The sequence below is a fragment of the Colius striatus genome, chromosome 12 (assembly GCF_028858725.1).
Source record: "Colius striatus isolate bColStr4 chromosome 12, bColStr4.1.hap1, whole genome shotgun sequence".
In the NCBI taxonomy this organism is placed as follows: domain Eukaryota; kingdom Metazoa; phylum Chordata; class Aves; order Coliiformes; family Coliidae; genus Colius; species Colius striatus.
Window position 1 is genome coordinate 23,545,041 of NC_084770.1, and position 24,126 is coordinate 23,569,166.

At 49.3% G+C, this 24,126-nt stretch overlaps 1 protein-coding gene across 17 annotated transcripts in view; it reads right to left on the bottom strand.

The window, feature by feature from the left end:
- MBNL1 (muscleblind like splicing regulator 1) overlaps positions 1-24,126 on the bottom strand; it is a 91,460-nt gene that overhangs the window by 25,113 nt on the left and 42,221 nt on the right. For all 17 annotated transcript variants that reach the window (XM_062005340.1, XM_062005354.1, XM_062005339.1 and 14 more), the window contains one exon: positions 3,387-3,557. In XM_062005340.1, coding sequence (XP_061861324.1) covers positions 3,387-3,557 — 171 coding nt within the window. The remainder of the gene's footprint in view (positions 1-3,386; positions 3,558-24,126) is intronic.

The following is a 24,126-nucleotide window of genomic DNA, read 5'->3' on the forward strand; positions in this document are numbered from 1 at the left end:
CTAGAACACCCTGAAATCACATCTGCTTCAACTCTGCTAAAAAATAAAGTCATTCTAAGGCCAAGTTAGTAGAATGACATCCACTTGGAAACACTATTGCTGGCACAGCCAATGGGGCTTGCTGCGAGTCCTCGTATCAAATCAGGTGGAACTGTGGAAATACAGAGTCTGTAATGTTTGAACTCCAGCCATGTGCACAGAACTTCCCCAGGCACAGGTAGCAGCTTTGTGCTGCACTTCAAAACACATTGGCTTCAATTTTGCTCGAGGAGCAATGTGCAGGTAGCATAAAGGAGAATGTCACTGAGATGTTATCCTCACACCAGCCTCTCTCTATATTCAAAGGAATGTTAATCCAAAGGACTATATTAGCATTTTCTTTGCTGTTTACCCAAATGTTGGTGTGTGCCTACACACTGCTTTGTACAAACCGGAGAGAGCCCTTTTTGCCTACAATTCATCAAAACACCAAATAAGTTCACAGTAAAGAGTATTTCGAGTGATGGTTCTTGCTGTTGGCTGCACTGTGACTTGAGCTTTCTCACAGTCCCAAAGAGGAATTTGCTGGCACTAAGGCTGTATCACTGTACCCAACACAGGAAACAGAACCAAACCCGTGGCACGTGCACACGGCTGTTCTGAGCTGCTGAAACTGCAAACTCATCTTGAGGTGAAGCACGTAAAGCACAATCTGCTTTTGAGCTGCCCAGCTGTTCTGACGCTTGGTTTTGTTTGTGCCCCGAAGGCTGTCAGGGCAGCAGTCCAGAGGCAGCCCTGCTCTGCTGCAGGCCAGGCACATGGCAGTGCCAGGGCAGCCCTGGAGTGCCGCAGTGCCACAGTGCTCCGTGCCTGTGTGCTGATGCAGCCCCAGCTCCTCGCACTGTGTCCTGGTTTAGCCAGGAGCAGCTTTTGGCTTGGTAACAGGGGGAGCGGGTTGCAGTGAAGACCCTCCCCTGGCTCCTAGGTTCAGACCCACCTCCGGCCCGGCTGGGCCAATCTGGCGCCTCTGCGATCACTATTTAGGGGACGGGAATTTGAAATGCGAGTCGGGAGGTGGAGAGTGATACAAGATGGAGGCCACCACGCGGACCCTTCAGCCAGAGAAGGAGGAAGGAACGAGAAGCAGTAGACCGGAGACCCCTCTGCAAGCCGTGGCGAGAATACAAGCTGTGCCCCTGAAACCTATGGAGATTCGTGGCAGGACTGAGAGCCACCAACAGCTCCGTGTGGGTGAGCCCGGACGGGCGGGGGACTGTGTGGGGAGATGGCCATGGCCCAGGCCGTGTTGGAGAGCCTGCGCGCCGCAGAGCAGCCCCACACGAGAGGCAGAGAGGAGCTGCAGCCTTTGGAATAAGTGGGCATCGGAGCAGCCCGTGCAAGTCTGCCATGCTTGTGAGTTACCCCACGGACTTGCAGGGAGGACTGGTGTGGAGTTCACCCGTCCTGAGGAGGGACAAACGGCAGAAGCTCTCGGAAACCGACTGACTGAACCCCCCACTGCCTGCCCCCCCGAACCGTTCAGGGGGGGGCAAGGTAAAAACACCGGGATCAGGGCTCTGAACCCGGGAAGAGGGGAGGGGTGGCAAGAAGGTGTTCTTAAAAAGGCTGGTTGGACTCTCCATTGATGTATTACTCTGGGTTGTTTCATTTTGGTTATGTTTTGGTTGATTTTGCATTAAATTATTTTCTGTTTTCTTCCCCAAAACCGAGTAGCCTGGTCTGTTTTGTCCTGAACCTTAAGCGGCAATTAAGCCCTCCCTGCCCTCGAGCAACAATCCTCAGCCTCTTCGGTACTCGAGGCTAATCGTGGCCTTTGTTCCCTGATGGGCCTAAACCACGACACACTGCCAAGGTGATACAGGCAATGTCACTCCAACAAAAGCCAATCAAAAAAGAGAAAACAAAATGTGGCACCTTCACAGGCCGTGCTAACAGGTACCGAAGGCAATTCACTGTGATGAACATAACACAGCATTTTCTGCTTTTCTCCCCCACATACACTTTTCTTAAACCAGTCAAGGAATAAAGCTCCCTGAGAGGGTAAGTTATAGTAACAGAATCAAGCTACAACACTTCTATGGGTATTCTGCAGACCCTAAAACATGAGGGCAAGTAACGATTTGGCACGAGTGTGAGAGTCCTCTCTGCTGAGATGGTTCCTCCTAAGGATTTAGCTGCATTTTGAGGAGTATCTACTGTCACTATGTTTTTTGAAATAGAAATGGAAGAACTCACCTAACAGAATCAATATGGGTTTCCTAGCAGAAGGTATCTAGAGGTAAATTAAACTCCCTAAATTCTACCTGTGCCAGCAAGAAAGGAATGAAAGAACTGTCAGAAGTACTAATGCAGGTGTATGTGTTTTCTGTATCTATTTTTAAACTTTTTTTTCCCCTTTGCTGCCATTTTACCCACTGGAAGAGTGAGCTTCAGCCAGGGGAGCAATGTTTGCCTTTTTATGTAGACTACACCAGCCTTGCTCTTACATTAATCAGCGCCAGTCTCGCTCATACATTAATCAGTACCCTCTAATGTCTGAGCTAGAAATGTATATCAAAGGGGCTCTGGGCCAAATTTATCCATAGGTTAGCTCAAATGACCTCTCTGGATTGCATTAGAGAGGGATCTGGCACAGGGTGTTCAGTGTGTGTGCATGGGTTCGTGCCAATCATCCTACACTGCTGAAAGGAGGGATTGCTGCAGAGCAAGAGCCTCAGCCACACTGCACTGCGCTCACTTACCAAGGGATGACAGAAACAGGTATGATGTAATACATGTTCACACTCTACTGTGACCAGATGAGAGGTTTCTGATAGATTCTCCTTCCCCCACCCCGTGGCTTTTTGTAGAAAGTACGATTATCTGCACTGCTCCCTCCCCCTGCCAAGCCTGAGCTGTGGATCGTGCAAGGTTGGGCTGATGTGCACCATCCATCACTCAGGGTGAGCTTTCTGTTCTGCCTCACAACGTGCTGTAAAAAACACAAAGTCCAACTACAGCAAGTAATGCCCTGAGAAGGTTCCCCAGAGTGAATGGAGAACGTCCACTGGGAATCTTTTCAAACCCAGGAACTTCCTGAAGCACATGAAGTTGCAAAGGACACGTCTGTTTATGAAAATCTCATGCAGACCACTCTCTTAATTTTAACAGATAAGCTGAAAACAATTAATTAAATTAACAAAATCTGAATAAAATTAATTAACAGCATTAGTGCAGGCACGGGAGAATGCAGCAGTGTAAAGACACACAGATCAGCATCTCACTAGACTTGATTTCTCCACCAGTTACTGATGTTTGTGGGGTTTTACAGCAGGTAAGCACACTTGCTAACTCACTTCAGCTGTAACTCATTGTACTCATCGACTGAAACCAAAAAGCATACATACCACAGGCTGCAACGGGGCACCAGGCATCATGGCATTGGCGAGCTGCATCTGCTGGGCCAGCATGGCCATATTCTTCTGCTGAATCAGGTTATTGCGTCCATTTATCTCCAGTTGCGTTTTTAAGTGTGGTGGTGGGTGAAGATATTTGCAGTTTTCCCTTGAACATCGGCCCTGAAGAAGAGAAGGGACACAACTGGCTTAGAAGCTATGGGCGTATCTTCCTTCCTTAGGCCATGAGCCGAACCAAACCCACCACACGCCACAGGCCTCGGGGGAAAGCACCAGCTGTGTCTCCAGACAGCCACAGACTGATCGGGGCTACCTGACTCTCCAGTACCGGCTGCCCTCCTGCATGGGCAGCCCTGCTGCCCCACTGCCCACAGAACCCCAGGGATGCTGGTGGCCATGTAGCTGGGGACCAGCAAAGGCAAAGCTGTGGTGGGGAGCACGCGGATGCTCTCGTGCTCTCGGAGAACATTCAAGGCTCGCTTCTCTTCCTGCTCTGAGGAGGCACAAGAAGCCCTGAGCACACAGCAAGACTTGTGCTCAAAGCAGCACTATCATCAGGAAACCAGCCCCATCTCTGCCCTTTCACTACACCTGGAATGCAGCACCTTTGATGAAAGCCTCTTACATATGATGAATTTTTGTTGCAAATGCGTAAACCAAACAAGAAAACCAGAATTGGCTTGTTTCTAAATTCTTCGTTAAATCCAGATGCAGTAAACAACAGATTTCATGCACTGATTTGATTCAGATGAAAGGACATTCAACAATTTCACAACCATATCCAACAAGAAATAATAAAGAATAATGGTATGTACAACATAGATCAAACCTCACTGTACCTCCTTACCAAGTGATCCAGCTTTGCACACAGACAGCCCTGCTTGGTGAGCAATCTCAAGGTGGTCCTGCTCTGGGTGCCCCTGTCTGTGGGGTCCTGCCTGGGGTATGAGGAGCTGGGCATGAAGCTGAGAACTACCCCCACATGCCCCCAGCTACGCCTCCAATGTGAAACCCTCTAAAACAAAAGGCACAGTCAGAAGGAAGGGCACAGCCTGCAGAGCTGCTCAGACATGGGGAGTGGCAGAGTAGGGTCAGGGAGGAGAAACCCCTGCTTCTGGGGCAGAAAGTCCCCTCTTCTGTGAGCTGTGATCTCACACGCCACGAGACCTCACAAAATGCATATTCATTAATATGGAAGCTTCACACACTGATTGCTCTCTCAAACTGTAACACTGGAGCCCATACTTTCACTAACAATAAAAAAAAACAGCTAAAAAAGAGAATTTAATCCTTCTCTTGGAAAAAAAATCCAAAAGATTCCTTAAATTACTTATTTTTACCCCCCTTTACTCATTCATCTTTGAAAGAAATTCAGACAGGAACAATGACAAGGCAAAAGACAGCCCTAATTTAAGTAAGAAACCCTTTTTATCAGGAAACAAATTAATTCAATATACCTTGACCTTATACTGCAATTTTGCTCAGAAAGTTAAAATGCATTGCTGTTACAAGACCTGCCAGAACTCTACTTTGTGCAATGGCTTTTGTCTCCCCTTAGGGCTGTGATAAGCGGTTTGCTGCTGCCCTCCTCCCAGTCCGTGTCTCCTGCCACCAGTCCAGAGTTCTTAAAACTTATTTTCATAGTTATTCAACTGGCACCTGAGTGATCCCTGAGTAGAAGAGACGCCTGACGCAAAGACAAATGTGTCAAGCTGTGTGTCTGTCTGAAGGCCACAGGCCGAGGTCACAGAGAGCCCCTGGTACACAAAGCCCACCTCTCCCAGCACCCGTTCACCACACCTGAGCACACTCCCATGAGTGCAGTAGGTTTGCCATCACATGGCCCCATCCAACCCTGGAGCAGACACAGGGACACAGAGCTGGGTGAGTGCTGCCTGTGCAGGAGGAAAGTGCAGACAAGGGACACGCGGGAGCTCGGCTGTGTTGGCTGCCACCTGCCTGGGCCTGGGCTGCAGACATTGCTCTGCTCTTCACAGAATCCCACAATGGTGGGCATGGGCACTGCAGAGATGCTCCAGCCCAGATCCCTGATAAAGCAGATTCCCCTCGCTCAGGGGGCACAAGAACATATACAGGTGGGTTTGGAAACCTCCCAAGAAGGAGCCTCCACACCCTCCCTGGGCAGCCTGGGCCAGGGCTCCCTCACCTCAGCACCAAAGGAGTTTCTCCTTGTGTTTTAAGTGGATTTTTTTTGTGTTCCAGCTTGTGCCCATCACCCCTTGTCCTGCCACTGGAGGCCACATAAAAAAGTGTCCCCCCATCCTCCTGACACCCACCTTTAGGTACTTGCAAGTGTTGCTGAGTTTCCCCCTCAGCCTTTTCTTCTCCAGGCTGAACAGCCCCAGGTCTCAGCTCTTCCTCCTCACAGAGATGCTCCAATCCCCTCAGCATCTTGGTGGCCCTGCACTGGTCTCTCTCCAGAAGCTGTCTGTCCCTCTTGAGCTGGGGAGCCCAGAACTGGACACAGGATTCCAGATGAGGCCTCACCAGGACAGAATAGAGAGGGAAGAGAACCTCCCTTGACCTGCTGGCCACACTCTTCCTAATACACTGCAGAATGCCATGGAATGTTGGAAAGCAATCAAGACAGGAGCCAGATAATGCACAAAAGCTAAAAGCACACTATCTATACTACAGATAAGGTTCAAGAAAAAAACATGTGTGCCCTGAGAAAATATTTTTACAGGAGAATGGATTTTCCTACTACAAATATGGATTAAGATACTTCAGCAACAAATATTATCAGTTTCTAAGTAAAAACACAAACTGATGGTGGCAACAGGAACTGATGTTTATGGAGTGTGAAGCGTAGTCATTGTGCTGTTATTTAAAGCACATTTTGGTATGTGTGTGTTCATACACACACGTGTGTGTGCATATGTGCATCAGCTGGTGGCTCTGTGGGAGCTCCCCTCCAGCAACATCCATCCACAGCCATGGGGACCAATGCCAGCAGTTGCTCCCCATCCACGGGCCATCTCCCACGCCCTTGCTCGGGGAGGGAGTGAGCATGCTTTCATGCCCCTCACCCTACTGACAGCACAGTTCAGTATTTAAGCTGTTTTGCACAAATAAGCCAGTCTTGTTTCAGCACATCCCACCCCCTCCCCAGCCCCTAAAGCATCTCACAATTACAGGAACTGTAGGTAAAAGGCAAACACTTTGGAACAGCTTGCCTTATACCAATTTCTCTTTTGATACTAAAATCCATGTTAAATGTTGCTATCACTATGTAACATGAGGCAAAATTACACATTTACTAGGTGCCTGGAAGATGGTATCTCACATTAGCACAGTGTAAATATCAGACTTAATTACTGCTAAGAAAGTAACATAAACCACAACACGTGTTGCTGGAATGGAGAGGAGCAATTCACAGACCTGTCTCTGAAATGCAGATTAACCTCAGTGTCCTCAGTTCAGTGGTGGGGTTTGGGCTGACCTCTGCAGACTGGATCCCAAGCCTGGCAGTGTGTGTTGTACATCATGACTGCTGTGTACCTCAGTCTCAAACGCTTAAAGGCCATAAGAAACCATTCCAGTGATCTAATGCAGTGTTCTTGGACTCCTAGGAAACAAGAAGCTCCCTCCACTGTTTCCCCATCAAGGCCATCATTTCTATTTGCTTCACAGCTGATCTTTAAGGAAGACAACTTACTCTGAGTTAAAGACTACATGAACATACCACATCCTCAGGTAAAATGTGCTTATGCTTAAATCATTAGCTACTACCACAAGCTGGCATCATTCCTGTTAGTGCGTTGCTTTGGTGTCAGTGCAGCATTTGAAGCATTTGACTTTCAGCCTTTTTGCATTTTCATATCCTAGCAAATTTTCCAAGAGAAATGCAGGTTTCTCTGTTTGGGAACAGGGTTTCTTGTCCTGCCTTGTTCCAAGACCCTTCAAAAGTGATGCACAGAGCCCCCAAGAGTCAAGAACTGCAGGCTGAAAACCACCAGCAAAAATCTTAATTGAGAACACCGCATTCATTTCTTTTGTACTACGAGCAACTGGCTTCTTAATTACCTTTTCACTAGATTGTGGTAATCTCAGTCAACAAAGTTTAAGGCAATTTTTATCTCTCTGAACATTTTCTGTACCCTTTGCTGCTTTTGTAGTCATAAACACAATAACACTATAAATGAGTAAACTCAGAGAAGCGAAGTTGAGCATGCCAGCAGTGTCCTCAAATGCTGTACCAGCACACTGGTTGGGCTTTATCAGAGTCCTGCTGGACTATAATTTATGGTAAGTGCTCTTGAGGCTCCTCAGGCTCCTCTTCAGTAGAGGTGGCTGCAGATTGCTGGGACAAGGCCTCCCTTGTTGGCAGAGCCCACAGGGAAATGGCGGTGCCCAGCGTGACACTACAGGAGGAAGCACTCACACAGGGCTGTAATACGTGGGCAAAAACCTGTTGCCAAGATGCCGTGTTTCCTTCTGCGCCCAGGACTGCTGCAGAAGAAATCCAGCCCTAACTCTCACTGCAGCTGCCAGCAGCCCTGAGGAATGGAGGCAGCACAGCTGGAGCCAGGCATGGGCACAGACCCGCTGCAGTGCATTGTGGCTACGCTGGGGCTCTGGCACCAGCTCTTGGGGAGACCGGGGCACAGCAGCAATCCTGCTGTCACCAGCCAGCACCCATCGGGTACAGCAGCATGACCGCAGCACCCAGAGCCTGTGCACACCCTGCTCACACACAGGCCCTGCAGATGCACATCCTGCTCACACACACAGGCCCTGCAGAGCGAGGAAGAGGAGGGCGAGCTCAGCCCGCCAGCCGGGCAGCCCAGTAGGAATGCAGGAGTGGGAGCACGCGCAGGCCCCGCTCTCACATGATGTTTTTCTCCAGTTATCATATCAACAACGTTTAGGCAGAGAGCCCAGGCTGAACTAAACATCCAGCCTGCCTGCCATTAAATCAGGGCAGTACACTGTCTGTGTTTTGTAGGCTGTCTAGCCTTCAAAAGTGGGTGATGGGGACAGGGAGGGGTGGGTTGCAGTTGCTCATTAGGGACCTATGTGGGACCCTGGGAGGTGTATCCCTGCACATCCCGTGCTGGGGATGATCTGGCAGTAGATGTCCTGCCAAGGCTGGGACAGCGAGGGGGTCATCCTGTGCTGCCCTTTGCTTTTAGGGAAGCAGGTACATGGTACCCCGCGGACTGCCAGCAGCACTTCCCAGCTATGCAGTTTGGTTTTAATCTCCAGAAGCAGAAGTCACTACCATGTTCCTCTCTTCAACACCATTTCTCTGTGAAGCACAGCATGTCCTTCCATGTCATGTCCTTCCAGCAAATACCCTGATTGCATGTTAGACAATGAAAAAGTATTTGTGAATTCACTTCTGAGACCACAAACGCCTTCACCCGCTGCAGTCATGGCTTAGGTAACATGGCTGCTAACAACTGGCACTTTTCCTTGAGGGGATATTTAATGGAAATATCAGTACAAGTCAATACCTAATTAACAGGATGATAATTTGAGCTTTGTGTGCTGCAGAGCCCTCTGTGCCTGTAGCCCAGCAGAGAAGTGTACGCCACTGGCAGCCTCCAGGCACATGGCATGGTGCTGCCATAGCCCACAGCTTCACCCTCCCTGCCTTGCAAATGCTCTTTCAAAGGCCCTCACCTACTGGAGCAACAATCTCACTGCTGACACACGGTGAGTTTACAGATTAGCAGCATCCAAACTGCTCTTATCCAACCCAGAGCAGATGTCTGGGTGGCATCGGGTCCAGCTCCAGCACCCGTGACTCTGGCATCTCCAGCACGCCGCTGCTGCTTTCTACCTCTGAGCCATCACTCAGGCCAAAGTGCACGTGCTTTGTGCAAGTATCTTTGCCGAGGTCTGAAAAGTAGGTCTCTGACTTTGGGTAGTTCCTATTGGGCCTTCAGAGCTGTGCTAAGAGCTTTGCAAACACCCACAGCTTTCAGTAGCCACATAAACATCAAACCAATTAAAATGAAAAGTAATTAGTTTCCAGTTCCTCTCCTTAGAAATTCCATCTAACCTGCCACACAGAGGAAGAACAGCAAACTTATCATCCTACTGGACTTGGCTCCAGCCTAAAACTTCCTTGAAACACACCACCTGGTGATTCATTAAGTAAGGTCTAATAAGCAAACTGCTCCCATAAGGGCATTGCTCCTCTGGGCACAGCCCGTCGGGACTCTGCCTGTGTGGGGGACCTGCAGGACCCTAGAGCAGCCTGTGCCTGGGGCACTGCCAAAGCCAAAATGCCCTGTCCTGGGAAACTCTGTGAGCAGGCAACGGGAGGTTTTCCACACAGAGTCCTCGCAGGGCACAGGAAGGTAGGGAGGACCCAGAGCACCCTGCCACAGCCTGGCATCCACAGTACCACCACCCAGCACAATGCTCCTCTCGCAGGAGCCTCGGGGCTCACACCACCTCTACCTCCAGTACTCCCTGGGCTTTCCCTGTGTTTATTGCCACAGCAATGCTCTTTGCAGTAACGTAAAACATAAATGTGGTCAGTATTCACCCCAGCATCCAGCGAGGTCTGGACTGTGAGAGGACATGCACAGCCCCGGGGCACACTGCTCGGCACGCTTACTGGGGATTAGACAGACAGCGCTGGGATCCTGCAGCTGCAGAGAGCAGGCATCCTTGGCAAAGAGCTGATTTGAGAGGATCAGCAAATAGCAGATTTGGCACAGCCAAAGTAGAAATACCAAAACATTTTAAATGGACAGAGACTAAATAAAGATCACAGTCACTGCTGTGGCTTGACAAACACCAGCAAGTGCACACTGAGACAGAGATCCTGCCGTGGCTGTTTAAGGTTATCCTTCTGCAGCAGCAGCAACCCAGAACAAGCAGGGCCCGCAAGCTGGCGTGTGCCACCGACTCTGCACGTCCCTGCCGTGGCACTGGCCCCTCACTTCAGTGAGGATGCTGCTTGACTCCATACAGAGCTTCCCTCTGTGCTGCTGGAGCTTGGTAACATCAACCACTCTCCTCAGACCTGAAATAAATGCATCTGTATGGACTAGCTTCATAAATGCAGTTGGTCTGGGAAAGTCTTGAACCTGAGCTGCGCCAGCCTGCTGGGTCTGTTTATTTATGCTATTTTTATACCACTGCGGTAGCACAACCCGAGTTACCGAGCACTTGCTACACCACTCTACGCCTGTTTATACAAGTACTGCTCACAAAAGCAAACGGGAAAGCTGCTCCTTCTCCATCAATCCACCAGCACTGTACCATTAAAACAGAACCATGGTAGTCCAAGGGCTGAGGAGAACCATGTGAAGAGGTTACCAGAACAAACCCTGGCTCTCCTGCTGTGTCCCTGGAATAAATCCCTCGCTCTTTCCCCAGGGTCCCTGCCAGCCCCAGCGCTGCAGGCAGAGCTGCCACAAGGACTGATGCAACTGCTATCCAACTGAAATTCTTAGCATACATTGCTGCTCAGGATATACTGGAGCCAAATTAATTCTCCAATTAAAAATTGTTGCTTAGCAACAGGGTTTGAGATGCAGGAGAGAAAAGTGGGGTGCCTGTGATGGGTGGGCACAGGCGGGAAGGAGGGGCTGAGGAGCCACCTCTGCCCTGGGGTACAAAGCCCACAGCCAGTGCTGAGCCCCCATCTTGAGGAGGTGTCTGTGGGGCACCTCATGTGCAACAGGTCAAAACAACCCTCCAGTGCCACAGGGAAATGCAAACCACAGCCCGAACTCTGCTCTAGACTCTGCTCCTGCTTATTCCAAAATGAAGCTGAAGTGAGAGAAGCAGCAGCTCTGTGCAGTGCCCTGGGCTCTCAGCAAACACTTTTCCTCAGGTGGTTTTGTGAAATTATGGTTAGGTATATGACCCTGTATGCAGCACTGCTGTCGTGGCCACTGCCATTAAATCAGTGAGTCATCCACGCCACAGGATTCAGTGACCCTGGCTTTTAAACATAAAAGCATCGACCTTCTGGCTGTAATCTCTACAGCAGCTACCACAGCCTGAAACCACCTGCAACGTGACAGGGGACTCACCAAATGGTTTCTATGCCATTAGAGCTACTGAGTCCTGCATTTCAAGATCAGACACATAACCCTCTAATCTTTAACAGGCTACCTCCTGAAAGCAAAAGTTTCTGTGGCTGGCTCCTACGAGCACTGCACATCCCAGCTGCACTGCAGGAACTTTTACGATTGAACAGTTCTTAGTGACTGACAGAATTAGACCAATCGCTTGGGGGTATCCCAAAGGCACAGCAATAGGGCCCACAGGACGCTCTGCTGACGTTTGCTCTGGGCTCTGCCCAGCGCTGCTGCCAGTACCCAACCCACTCACACCCACACCGGCCAGAGCCAGCGAAGCAGCAGCCACGCTCAACAGCACGGCTCTAGCACAGAAGGTATTTCTGATCCAATACAGACATGCAAACATCTCCCTCTTTTAGGAAGTCTGAATTCCTCCAGCAGGCAGCAGAGAGCTCAGTGCGTTAAAACCCAACCAGGAAGACGCCTATTAGTACAATCCAAATATTGCCTGTAAATGGTAAAACTATTTATACTGATGCCCATGTGTCTCACAGGAAAACATTAAACCACACATGGGTTGCTTTTTAAAAAGGAATTAAAAATAAAGCCCATGCTTGCTTGTAGTAGCTGGCTGTCAAACACACATTCAGATAAACTGACTGCAAAACAGTGACTTTCCTGACACCAGAGAGATGGAGGACTCGGGGCTCCAGCCCAAAATCCAATGCAGCGTGTAAAAAACCCAGGATGTGCCCACAGCCTCACTGGTTCATGCCTCCTGCACTGCAGTGATCTCACTCCGAGGGGATGGAGAGGGACATTGCTGCATTTTGCTGGGTTTGGAGGCACTCGAGCAGTGCATTCCTCTGCTGGTTCCTCCACAGCACTGGCACGCCAGAGGAAGGCTGCCAGCTCCCAGGAACCAGCAGAAGGGCAAATGCTGAGACAAGATAATCAATGCCTTGTGCCCGAGTGAAAAAGACAAAAATCATCTGTGTATTTCTGGGTTTGTAAGTGGTTTCCATGCATACAAATGAAAATACACCCCAGCATGGCAAACCCCAGCAGGCTCTTGTTTTTATGTACGATAATCACATTCCTGGCACTACTGTGGTCAGGCTACCCCATGAGCAAGTGTGTCAGGACAGCTGTCTACAACAAACACAGGGAGAACTGGGAGAGACAGTGTCCCCTCACCCTTGAAATGTCCATTTCCCCCTCGAGGACAGCAAGCCATCCAGCACACGCACAGCGGGACAGTTCAGGTCTCTCCCCTCATTAGCAGCTCAAGCAAAGCTCATCCTAGTTCTCACTGCCACGCTTTGATCTGCCCAAACACACTTCTCTGGTGCAGAAAACCATCCCTAAGGGTCCTGCTGAGCAACAGCCCAGTGCCACTTCCCTGCCAGCCCTACCTCCTCCTCCCAGCAGCTGCGAAGGTGAGAGGGCTGACACCCATCCCAGCTTTATATTAGCCTCAAAATAATTATAGGGACTTCTAAGTAAGGTAGAACCCAACCTACAAAGCAAGTACAGAGCTGCAGTGGTCAAGTAAACTGCAGGTGCGGGGTACTAGTGCTTCAGACTGACGGCAGCTCGGGGACAGCACGGCACAGAGCCAGACCAGCAGCTGTGACAACGCAGCACAGTCCCTGCTGAAGACGTGACAAGGGGTTGATTAAACAGCAGCCAATGAGAATGAATATTAATAACAATTGCTGAATTTCCATTAAACAGAGGATTTCACAAAACCCCGCAGCAGTCAGTCACAGCTGAACATCTCTATCACAAAATACCCCTGCTCAGACCAGCACCTACCGCCTCACCGAGCACAGGCCTCTGTCAGCACTGATGTTAATGAAGCTCTCATGGAGAACACATTCAACAAATAGCAACAATAAAACAGAAGGATAAAAATAATGGGGATACCTTTCCTGACCCTTTATTTCAGCTTGAATTTGCCTCCACGTAAGGTGTCCTGCCGGACCGCAATAGCTTTCAAATGTTAGCAAAGAAAAGCACAACAACAGAAAAGCACTCTGGGTTTTGCTAAGTAGCCAAAACATGCATTTATTTAGCCTTTAAATAGGGTCTTGGGGAGTGGATTTGTAGTGGGAGCAAGACAACATCAGGAGAGCAGAGGGGCCCTGCAGCCAGCAGTGACACCAGCATGGTGACAGCATGCACACCATGCCATTCACTGCTTGCTTGTGCTTTCACCCATCTCCTCTGCACAGCCTCAAACCAGCCACAGTGTCAACAAGACTCAGTATAATCTTGCTTTTAGTGGTCTCTGCCTTTCTGCACTTGCCAGTGGCCTTCACCTTGCAGCACCTGCAGCACAGCAGTGTGCTGGGCAGCCCGGACAGGCTCCCCACAGCCCGGGACCATCCCCAGCAGCTGCCTCTGCACAGTGCCTCAGCAAACCTGGGGCAACTAAGCGCAGCTATTTAATTTCTGACTATAAACTGATTTATTAAACTTATTAAACATCCTGTAGTAGAAAGCAAGCAAATAATTTCTGCTTTTAAAGCATTATAAACATGAAGCAGATACACTGAATGCATTTAGCTAAGCCCTATTTCCACAAACACCAATCAAAGCTCTGCCACGCTCTGGAAGAGAGCCATGGTTGGAAGGTGTTTCAGGCTTGGTTTCAGATTGCTGTTCCTCCAAGACCTTAAACCAGGGCTGTCCTGTCTCCTCCTGCATCCCCTCTGTCCTCTTGGGGTTCACTCTCTGGTGTGGGCTCAGCTCTGCAGGAGCCTCTGCAGACAAACCAGAGTCCCTCTTGGCACAGAGCTGCCTTCCTCAGGGCTGAGGAGGAGGAAGGAGCTGGGGAAGCGTGCCCAGGGCATGACTGGCCATCGCTACCTGCTCACTTCCCATCTTAGTCCAGGCAGAGCCAGACACGCTGCCTGTGAGTGTGCTCCCTCCAGCTTCACACTTCACCATGGCTTTCCTCTGTCTCTGATAAGCCCAGCTGTAATGAATGAGCTGTGCTGCAGTTATTGCAATGCATTATTTTGATCTATTCAGCTAAGTTAAGGCATCAGTGGCTGAGCAGCATTATTTCCAAATACCTTTCACTGATTTATTTCTTTATCAGGTATTTCCTTCTATGACTTTACGGCTGTTATTGCAGAAAGGAGGAAAAGAAAATAATAATAGGAGGCTTTTTTAAGTTATTGCCGTCACTTCGGGAGTTCTTTGCCCAAACCAGCACCAGGATAGGTGCAAAACAACTGTTTTCCAACTCAATCCCACAGATGGGGAGAGGATGTGAGAGGAGCTGTCAGCCAGTAGTGCCAGTGCTGCTGGAGTGCAGTCGGGTAACCCCCAGCAGCAGCCCCGTGTCCCTGCTCTGGCACTGCTGGGGTCCCTCCTCCTGAGCCCGTCCTGCTTTCACAGGAGCAGAAATCACACCCACTGGAACTCACCGAGACGCTTTGTCACGTTGTTTTGTCATGATGTGATCTTGGTTACAATAATTAAATTGATTAGTCTACAAGTTTTATACTTTTTCATTATCTTTTTGCATCTTTTCATATCCAGTGTAGCCATAAAACACACCACTTAATGACATCTTTGTGTGTATATCCTGTAGATAAAATCCTCAAACCCTCCAATTTATCACTTTGCCTCACACTGCTAATGGCACTTGGATGAGAAGAAACACAGAGAAGCCACCGTACTGCCGTGAAATTCAACAGGCTTGGAAAAAGAGACAGAAAAAGAAGTGAGAGTAAGCAGACTCCCAGCATGGAGCCAGAAGGAAAGCAAACAGCAGAGGCAAAATGCACCCTGCTGCTCCTGACTCGTGCAGGAAGCTGCCCAGGGCTGTGCTGGGAGGGCTCAGGCTCCCACCAGCCCACACTGGGGATGTGCTCTGGGACTCACCACAGCCAGCATGGCACAGATGCACCTTCTGCCCTTGCCCTGCCATCACTGGCAGCTCAAACTGCACAGCCCCAAGCAGGAGCAGATGGGGAGAAACAAGGGGAAGCATGGAATGATCCCCAGCTCCTGCAACACTGGCACAGGGATGGGGATGTGGATGGGGACATTCATACCTGCACTGCTTTGCACCTTCCACTTGTGCAGCACCCAAAACACTACAACCAAAGTGTCCATCCAGCTCAAGTAGGTCTGTAACTCAGGGGTAAGGTGGCTGTGGGAGACTCTACCAAACCACCCCAGGTTTTTGGTTCCTAACAGCCATTGGCAGATGCACTGACAGCTGACAGAACTATGACTGTTTCTAATCCTGTAATACAATTTGGGGTTGATATTCATACTATCACAAATATTTGTAGATGCCCGCGTGTCTATATATACACATCGTATCTATAAATTTACCCAAACTTAGATTTACACCACCACCACTCCCAAGTCACACAAATTCTGTAGACTGAGACAGAGTAACGCTCAGTTTCTCCCTCAGTAATCCTCTGCCCAACTCTCAGCCAGGGCTGTACTCCAGGACAAGAGGGAATCGCACTTCCAGGCCTATATAGGCAAACCAAACACCCCCCAAGACATGGTTATCTCTCAGGGACGAGATTTTCCAGTATTAGAAACTACAAGAGATTTCTAGCAAGGACTGCAGAAACCACTTTGTGAACTCCTAAAGCCATAAAATCCTGTTACAGCAATCTTTAGTAATCCGTATGATCCTTACTCAAGCATATAACAACTAATATCTCAAGAGTAAAAGGAATGACTTTATGTCAAGATGAAGTAAAACACACACAAGATTTCATCCATTTCTCGCTGCAGCTTGAGGCAGCACCCCCAGCAAGCAGCTGCCTGGCCACACACAGGTTCTGGGGTGGCTGCCGTTGGAATCGCTGCTCACCATCCCCCTGCAGACCCCTCGGGCTGGGTGACTGACAGCCCCTTTGCCATCCAGCCTCTGCACTGAGGATCGTAGCAGTTCCAGGCAAATGACCAAAAGGAGCAGAAAGCTGAAGATCCATTGGGTTCCACTGCAACTGTTCAACGGACATGCTGCAGCATAATTAACATTTAAGCATATTTTCAGGCCACTGATTTGTTTTGGTATGGTGTGGCATGGCAGAAGACAGGCAAGTTGTCAAACGCTGCGTCCAAACTGGGGCAACAAACGGGACACGGCCCTTGTTCATCAGAGCTGCCCCAACAGGTTAACATTACTTACAGTACATTTAAACAGGGAAGAGCACAAGAGGCATGACCCTGTATTTGTTATCATACACTTTTTACGTAGCTGATGTATTTTGGAACTGCTTGGAAACCCGCCCTGGCTGGCTGCAGGGGTGTCCCGGCTGTCCCAGCGCCCTCACTGCTGCCTGGGGTGCTTGCTCGCTATGGTCCCCTTGAGCGTAGTCTTCTTATTATACAACAAATACAACTTTTAAGGTAGAAATATGCACACATGAAACAAGAAAAAGCCTCAGAAGTACCTATTTTTATTTGTTCTTGCAGTGCACTGGCATTTTAAGTGCCAGATGAACCATATGAAAAGGTGGGAGGCGGTTGGCATGGTGATCTAGATCGGATAATTAGTGTCCTCACCCAGTGTAAATACACAGGAGAACTCTCCATTGCAGGTGCTATATTTAAAACTGAGTTGCTACAGTTTAAAAAAAAAAATCTGGCTTTTGTGACCTCAAGAGAGATAAATTTCCATCAGCTGTTGCATGCACCTGCAAACAGAGCAAGCTGGGGCCAAACACCAGGGCTGGACACGGTGCCGGGGAGCCCTGGTCATGCCTCTGTGGCAGGAGCGATGCTGCTCTCATTCACAAAGCTCTTCCCTAAAGTGTGCAGGCCTGACACAGTTCTGCTACAGCACCTTACAACGAGTTTGTCCTGGAACTTACAGCACAGCAAAGCAAACAAGCGGCATGCGAGGAGCAAGGCCCTACCACTGCAGCCATCTTTCAGGGACCTGCTGCAGAGGGACCCCAGCACCCCTGAGGGCTGTGTATGGCTCCTACCGACACCCACAGCCTCTTGCCAGCACAGTGCCTGCTGCCCACCCCACACAGACAGGGCATCCGGCCCCTCCAACACGCCGAGGGGCCCAGCACCCCCCAGACTGCAGCCAGTTGCAGCCAGGGATTGAAGGGCTCCTTTCCAGATGTGCACAGGTGCTTGGGGCAATGCCAGGAGGGGAGAGGGGAAAGTCTCTCCTCTTCACAGCAAGTAGTTTACTTCAGAAAGGGAAAGCACACTTTTCCCTCTTTCAAGCTCTGATGAAGCTCTATGGCAACACGAGACATGAGCAACCTTGACTACAGCTGCAACCTGCCCTGCTCCTTCCTGAACAGCAGCGATTTGATATCCACTGCTATACCACAGATACCCTTTAAGAAAGATACAACACATTTTCAGAATCTTTACTTTTAACTGTACATGCAATTAATTTCCCTCTTTGAGCTCTGCATCTCACTTCCAGCAGCTCTCCAGAACCCTGTAGCTGCATCCACAACTGTGCCTGCAGGTGCTTCCACTGCTCCTGCACAGTGTCTGGGGTCTTAACAGTAACTGGAGGGCAGCCTGTTGCATCGGGAATGCAGTTGCATGCAGGGAGCCCTCAGCAGGGCAGCGGTCCCCGGGGCTGCCCGCACTGCACCTCAGCACTACCGCTGAAACCACTCCCTCTTTTGCAAGGCACAAAAGTGGCACAAGTCTACACCTGTGGGACTTGTTAAAAACCAAAGACCACACCAAGAGCTGGCAACATGCTGCCACATGCTCAAACAAGCCAAGGTGTGGAGGCACATGGGGCACAGGACAGCCTGTGTGCCGGTGTTTGTTCAGGGGGCAACCAGGAGGGAGTTGTGCTGAGACAGTGACAGAGATGATCCCCAGCCTCTCGTTCTTGAACTGAAGCAATCCCCTTGATTCCGTTTGGAAGCCCAATATCCTCATTGCTATAAACCTGTAACAGTCTGCAACCGCGAGACTTGTATCCTTAAAGCTCATCCTGTATTTAGTCCATGACGAGAGGTGATTCCCACCAACCTTCCCACAGCGTTACCCACCACAATGCGCAGCGCTTCTCACAGTATAATTCGTATAATCTCTCCTGAAATCCACTTGTGCTGGGTCCCTTTCAGGGTTAGGCTTTAGGCAATCCAGCATTGTGTAGGTAGTGAAACATGGGAGGCCTCTCGTCTGCCCCCATCCTAATTAATGACTTGGCTGCTGAGGGCGGAAGCGGCAGGTGAAACAAGGACGGAGCCTGCAGTGCCGCTGTGCTGTGCCGGGCGAGCCGGCAGCCGCCAGCGCCGGGCAGCCTCTGCTCGCCTTTATAGCTAAGGTCATTGCTGAATAACACAGAAATTAACGTCACGTCAATAAATTCTTCTCTGCTTTCCAACCCTATCACCACAGCCCTGCTTTAGCAATCTGAAGGTCAACTGCTGTCATTATTTTTGGTCTGGATTTCTGTTGGAGAGAGGCTGATTTAAAGGCATCGGTGACAACTGCAGCCCCACACTCCCAACGCTGGAAATCACTGCTGCAATCAGAACCTGCAAATGCCTGTGTACAGACATGGAGAGGGGGGATTTATTGATGTGGTTTATAAAACAATTACACATTTCCCTATTTTCTTGCCTTGCAAATGGGGTTTTTAGACCTCACTGTCCCTTTTGTAGCATTGTGCCTTGTTCCTATCAAATACGGAATGTCATCACATTCTTTTAAGCACAATTGGAATTAATTTGTCAAGCAAATAGTTTATTGATTGAAAAATACTGATGTGAGCAGCTACCTTCTCAGCTAGAAAACCTTACTTCCAAAAGTTTGCAAAGAATAACAATTTCTAATTACCACCATGAGAAATGATCTTGACTCTCTCTCAGAAATGCCACACTGAGATCTCCACCAAGCAGCACAGTCTGCTTCTCTGAGCAGTTCTGCAAGAGCTGGCTGGCAATTTTAGTCAAACCAGAGAAAATAAACCCAGCACATCTCACTTGCTAGGAAAACCCACTAACTGCAGGGCATGGCTGCTGATTGCAAGTCACGGGAAGGAGGCACAGCAGTGACCTGATTTTCAGGAATGCAAACATCCCTCTGGTCCCGAAGCCCCGCACGCGCCAGGCACTGCACTAAACAATAAACTTTCTTAGATGGAAACGCATTGCTTCAGTTAACATCCAAACCTTTCTACTTAATGACCGCACGTACTCGGCTCTGCCAAAATAAACTGAGAGCAGCAGCCACAGAGGAGAAGAGGGAAAAATGTCAGAGGACTGTGATAGAGACTCTCTTGGGCATTACTGCAAGAGCAAGCCTCTTCCCAGCAATGGGGACTCTGTGTGGGTGCTGCCAGGGCACAGGTGTGCAGCCAGAGGACAGGCAGCCTTTGGCAACTGACAGTGAGTTCTGACCCTTTCTGTACAGTTTGCTTACACAGTAACCAAATTAAGGCCATTCCACCTAGTCATTAAAAAAAAATAACACACAGAGGCACACAAGACAGACCTATGCACGAGACGTGTTTTTTACTTTCCTGTCACTGCACTGGATTTCAAAACCAGTTCAGTTCACTAAGCCTGGAGACATAGTTTCTATGAAGGCTGCAGCTCTGAAGTCCGTCAGGATGCTGGGGCTGACAGACCACTAACATCTCTCACAGTGGGCAAAATCTGGTCATTACAGCCCTCAGGGTAACGTGCAAACCCGGGCTGACCCACTGCACCAGTCAGGATGGGACTCGTTAAACAGCAAAGGTTTGCTTGGGGCATCCTCTGCTGTGGGATGAAAGATGTGCCTTCCATCTGTGCCAGGCTGCTGAGGGCCCAGAGTCTGGCACGAGACAGGGTTCAGCAAGTCAGCCCAGGACAATGAAATGGCACAACAGAGACTGAGTTTATGGAGGTGTTTGAAAAGAGAGGCAAATGAGAAAAGAAAAACTTCACAATATATAGAAAAGGAAGGAAGGAAAAATGCTTAAAGCTTCCAGTAATGAGAGACATTGGGCCAGAGCATGTCCCTCTTCCAGCCAGCATCATTGCTGCAACCAAAAGCAAAACCCATAAACGTACTTGAGGAAAGCAGAAAATACTTTCCACGTCCAACAAGAACTTTGGAAACTAACAAAAGCTGAGTAATTTCTGTTCTGAAAAACAACAAAAACAATTAGGAAATTTTCAACCATATTTAAGAAAAAAAATGCACTTGTTTTCCCCAGCAGGGAACTCAGTGAAGCCAGTGGCTGCAGCTTTTGAAAGACAGCAATCTCCCACAGAAAGCATCTTTAAAAACCCACCCACCAACCCCTCTGCAGTCATCTCGGTCCCGCTAAGGCCGGCAGCAGCAGCCAGCGCTGTGAGCAGCAGCCGATACATGCGTGTGCCAGCCCAGCCCGGGACAGCAGCCCCACAGCACAATGTCCCATCGCCCCGTGTCCACAGGACACTGCCACCAGGGCCATGGGATGCCCATGGCACAGCCACTCGTGTGAGCCCCATTCTGCGGCGGGCAGAGGCTGCTGGGGCCCATGGAAGCTGACCTGGGGCAAAGCAGGGATTTAGCAGGCAAAGCAGGCATGGGTGCAAGCAGAATCTGGAGCAAACAGTGGATCTGAATACCCAACCAGTCCAAGGAGTGCCAGCACCTGATTGTTATTTACTGCACTGATGGAGCTGGAGCTGTCAGAAGTTGCTGTAAGCAGACACACGCTAAACAAAGCAGTAATTACTGTGCGATCAGGCCCCAGCACAGGACAAGGCCAGCTGTCCAAGGGTCACAGCCCTGCACCTCATCTCACCACTGCTGCCTGGGCTGCAATTAGACAACTACCAAGTTTCCTGTGGCTTGACATAACTACACTTAATGAGTTATCAATGGCAGTGAAATTTTGCAAGACTTGATCAGTAGCTCAGGAATTAATTCATTAATTCAACAGCTGCATGCACCTCTGAGCAAGGACAACACATGGACTCCAAGCTTAAAACAGATCAACAGCAGCCGCTGAAGCCCCGTGTGCCACCCAACCCAAACCTACCCTCCTGATTTCTATCAGCTGGCAATTAAAGACCCCTGTCCCTTTGAAATGTTTGTTTTAAAGCTTAATCTGTCTTTTTTGAAGTGAAGATCAAAGAACAATCATTAGAAGATAAAGATTAGGCTGACAGAAGATCCGACTTGCATTCTTCCTTAAATGTGCAAGACAGAACAAACACTGCTCTTCTCTTTTTGCTCTCTGCTGCATTACAATTACTAGCTTTGGCTCTTTTTTTTTTTTCCTCACATGAAGATGCACATAAACACACTGCCTGAACTTCACAGTCCAGCAGATAGTGGAATCCTCCTTCTGAAGTTAGACCAATTACCAGAAATCATAGATAAGAATTATTTCTATTTGAAGAAACAGTGAATGCACTTCAAAAGGGAACAGGGGAAGGGCTGGCTACATGGCACACAGCTCTCCTGGAGACTTCAGAGATTTAAAACAAATAAATTAATTACCCATCTGCCAGAGGGTAAAGACAGGGGATACTTTCTGTTGATTTTCACAGCTCCTTGCAGGCTACTTGGGATGGAAGAAAAGCTAGTGTTTCAACAGCAGAGAATTTGGTGGAAAACAGAGATCACACTTGAAACTTGTTAGACATTAAGTACTGAGACACAAGGGAGACTCATCAAGTCAAGTTTTTAAGAGACCTGGAGGCCACCTGTGGGAAATGTGCCAGGAACAGCAGGTGACAGAAAGAGATGCCCTCAGGACAGGTAAGCAAAGCTCTGGAGAACCATCAAAATCAGTACCATTACCAAAAGAACAGCAGGGAATAAAAACAAAAAATACAAACAATGGCTTTTGATAGGGAAGACAAAAGAGCATAGGGATAAAGCACTGCAGAGAGCATACCACAAGGAAGAAGAAAAGAAAGGACAGGAGAGAGGTGAAGGAAGACTGAAGAGGAGAACAGCAGGCTTTGCAAGAGGAAGAGGAGGGGAAAGCCCAAAGGCTCACGCCACAAGAGAGGAGGCTGCAGTGAGGAGGTCACATCTCTGGGCCCAGGTCAGTGAACATGGACTGCAGGCAGAAGCCTTGGTAACAACTCAGAGCACACTGTGTATGTGGTACCTAAGTGTCCTGGCTGCAGCTACGGCCGCAGCCCAGCTGAATTCCCCAGGCTGCCACAGCTTCCTTTAAACCTTCCACAGGCCAGCACTCCTTAAATCCTCTCCACTTGTTAATATCCACTCGTTAGCCCTGTTCCTTACCTTCAGCAGGGAGTAGGCAGCTTCCCATGGCTCTGGTAAAGACCCAGAAGACACCCATAACTCACACCCCAGTGTGTGCAGCAGTAGGAGCTGCAGACACTGCTGAGTCAGCGTGTGAGGTGGGAGCCAGGCCAGGGCTCAGCAGCAGCCCTGCCAACGATGGCCAAAGCACACCGGCCACGCCGGCAGCTATGTATGTGGCTGCAAATAAACATGCAGGACTTGCACCCACACCGTTTATAGTCAAAAAGAGGTGTTTCTTTCCACACACAGCTATTGGCCACACAGACACCCCTTCAGTCAAACTAGCTGCCTGCACTCGCCCTTGCAACCGGCAGGGCCTGGGAGGGAGCATAGCCAGTGCAAACGCTGTGCTTGTGTCAGCAAAAACAGGGATAATGTTACATCTCAAACACGGCCTCTGATACAAGCACTTGTGGCACAGCTCCAGCCCTGCCTGCTCTGGTAGAAGAAAACCCTCTCAAAGTGTGTGGGGAGAAAGCCTACAGAAATGAGGAGTGCTTTGTTCTACGGTCATTGCTCCCCAACACAAACCCAGGGAGCCAGACGAGGAACGGGCACTGCTCCACGTCATTTAGTAATTGACAGAATTCAGCACACGCCAATTAAAACAATTAAAATGAATACTTTTTACAGTGGTACAGTGCTGCCAAACAGGAAAAAAAAAGAAAGAGGGAGATGCTGTCCCCCCATAGCCAGGCCTGCTGTAGTCTGGGGGTGACAAGTGTTTGAGTTCTACATAACAGAGACCATCTTCCATTCTATGCTACTTTTCATGCACAGTTTCTGCTAGGCACTACTCATTTCCTGCTGGCTATTAACTCTCAGAAAATGTTTCTCTGACGGAAAACAAGATTTTAAACATGTCTGAAGGGAACAAGCCAAAGCAGTGAGCAGAGGAGGTCACCATCAGCTGCACCAGCTCCGCAAAACAAGGTCTCTTCCTTCCACTGAACCACACCAGCAGCATTTGCAAACACCACCAGTTATATGAATTCAGGTATAAGTTTCAGGATTTGTTAATACATTGGTTGATTTTCAGACAGGCCTTGTGGTTTGTATCCCTGGCAGTTTGTTGAAGTGCCAGTATAATTAATGGTGCCCCTGCACAAACCCCACCAGAACTGGCAGCAGCTCCGGCAGGACGAACCTGCCTCGCTGTGGGACCTCCGGACCTGGCACGCAAATGCGCACTCCTCCAAGGGCAAGCAGCATGGCCTGGCAGCCAGCATTCCCTCCTGGGGTACCCATACCCCCCCACCCCACTGGCCCTCATCCTGCCTTCCTGAAAACAGGGGAAATATCTCCAGTTGTTTCTAAATGCTCAGGACATCTGAGTAAGATGGCAGAGCAAGGCAAAGCCCTGAGTCAGTTACACAGGGCCACCCCTAACACACAAAAATAACTTGTTTATTCCTTGTGCTGTGTTATTTTTACACCAGCAGCTCTGGGTGTCCATGGTGCTT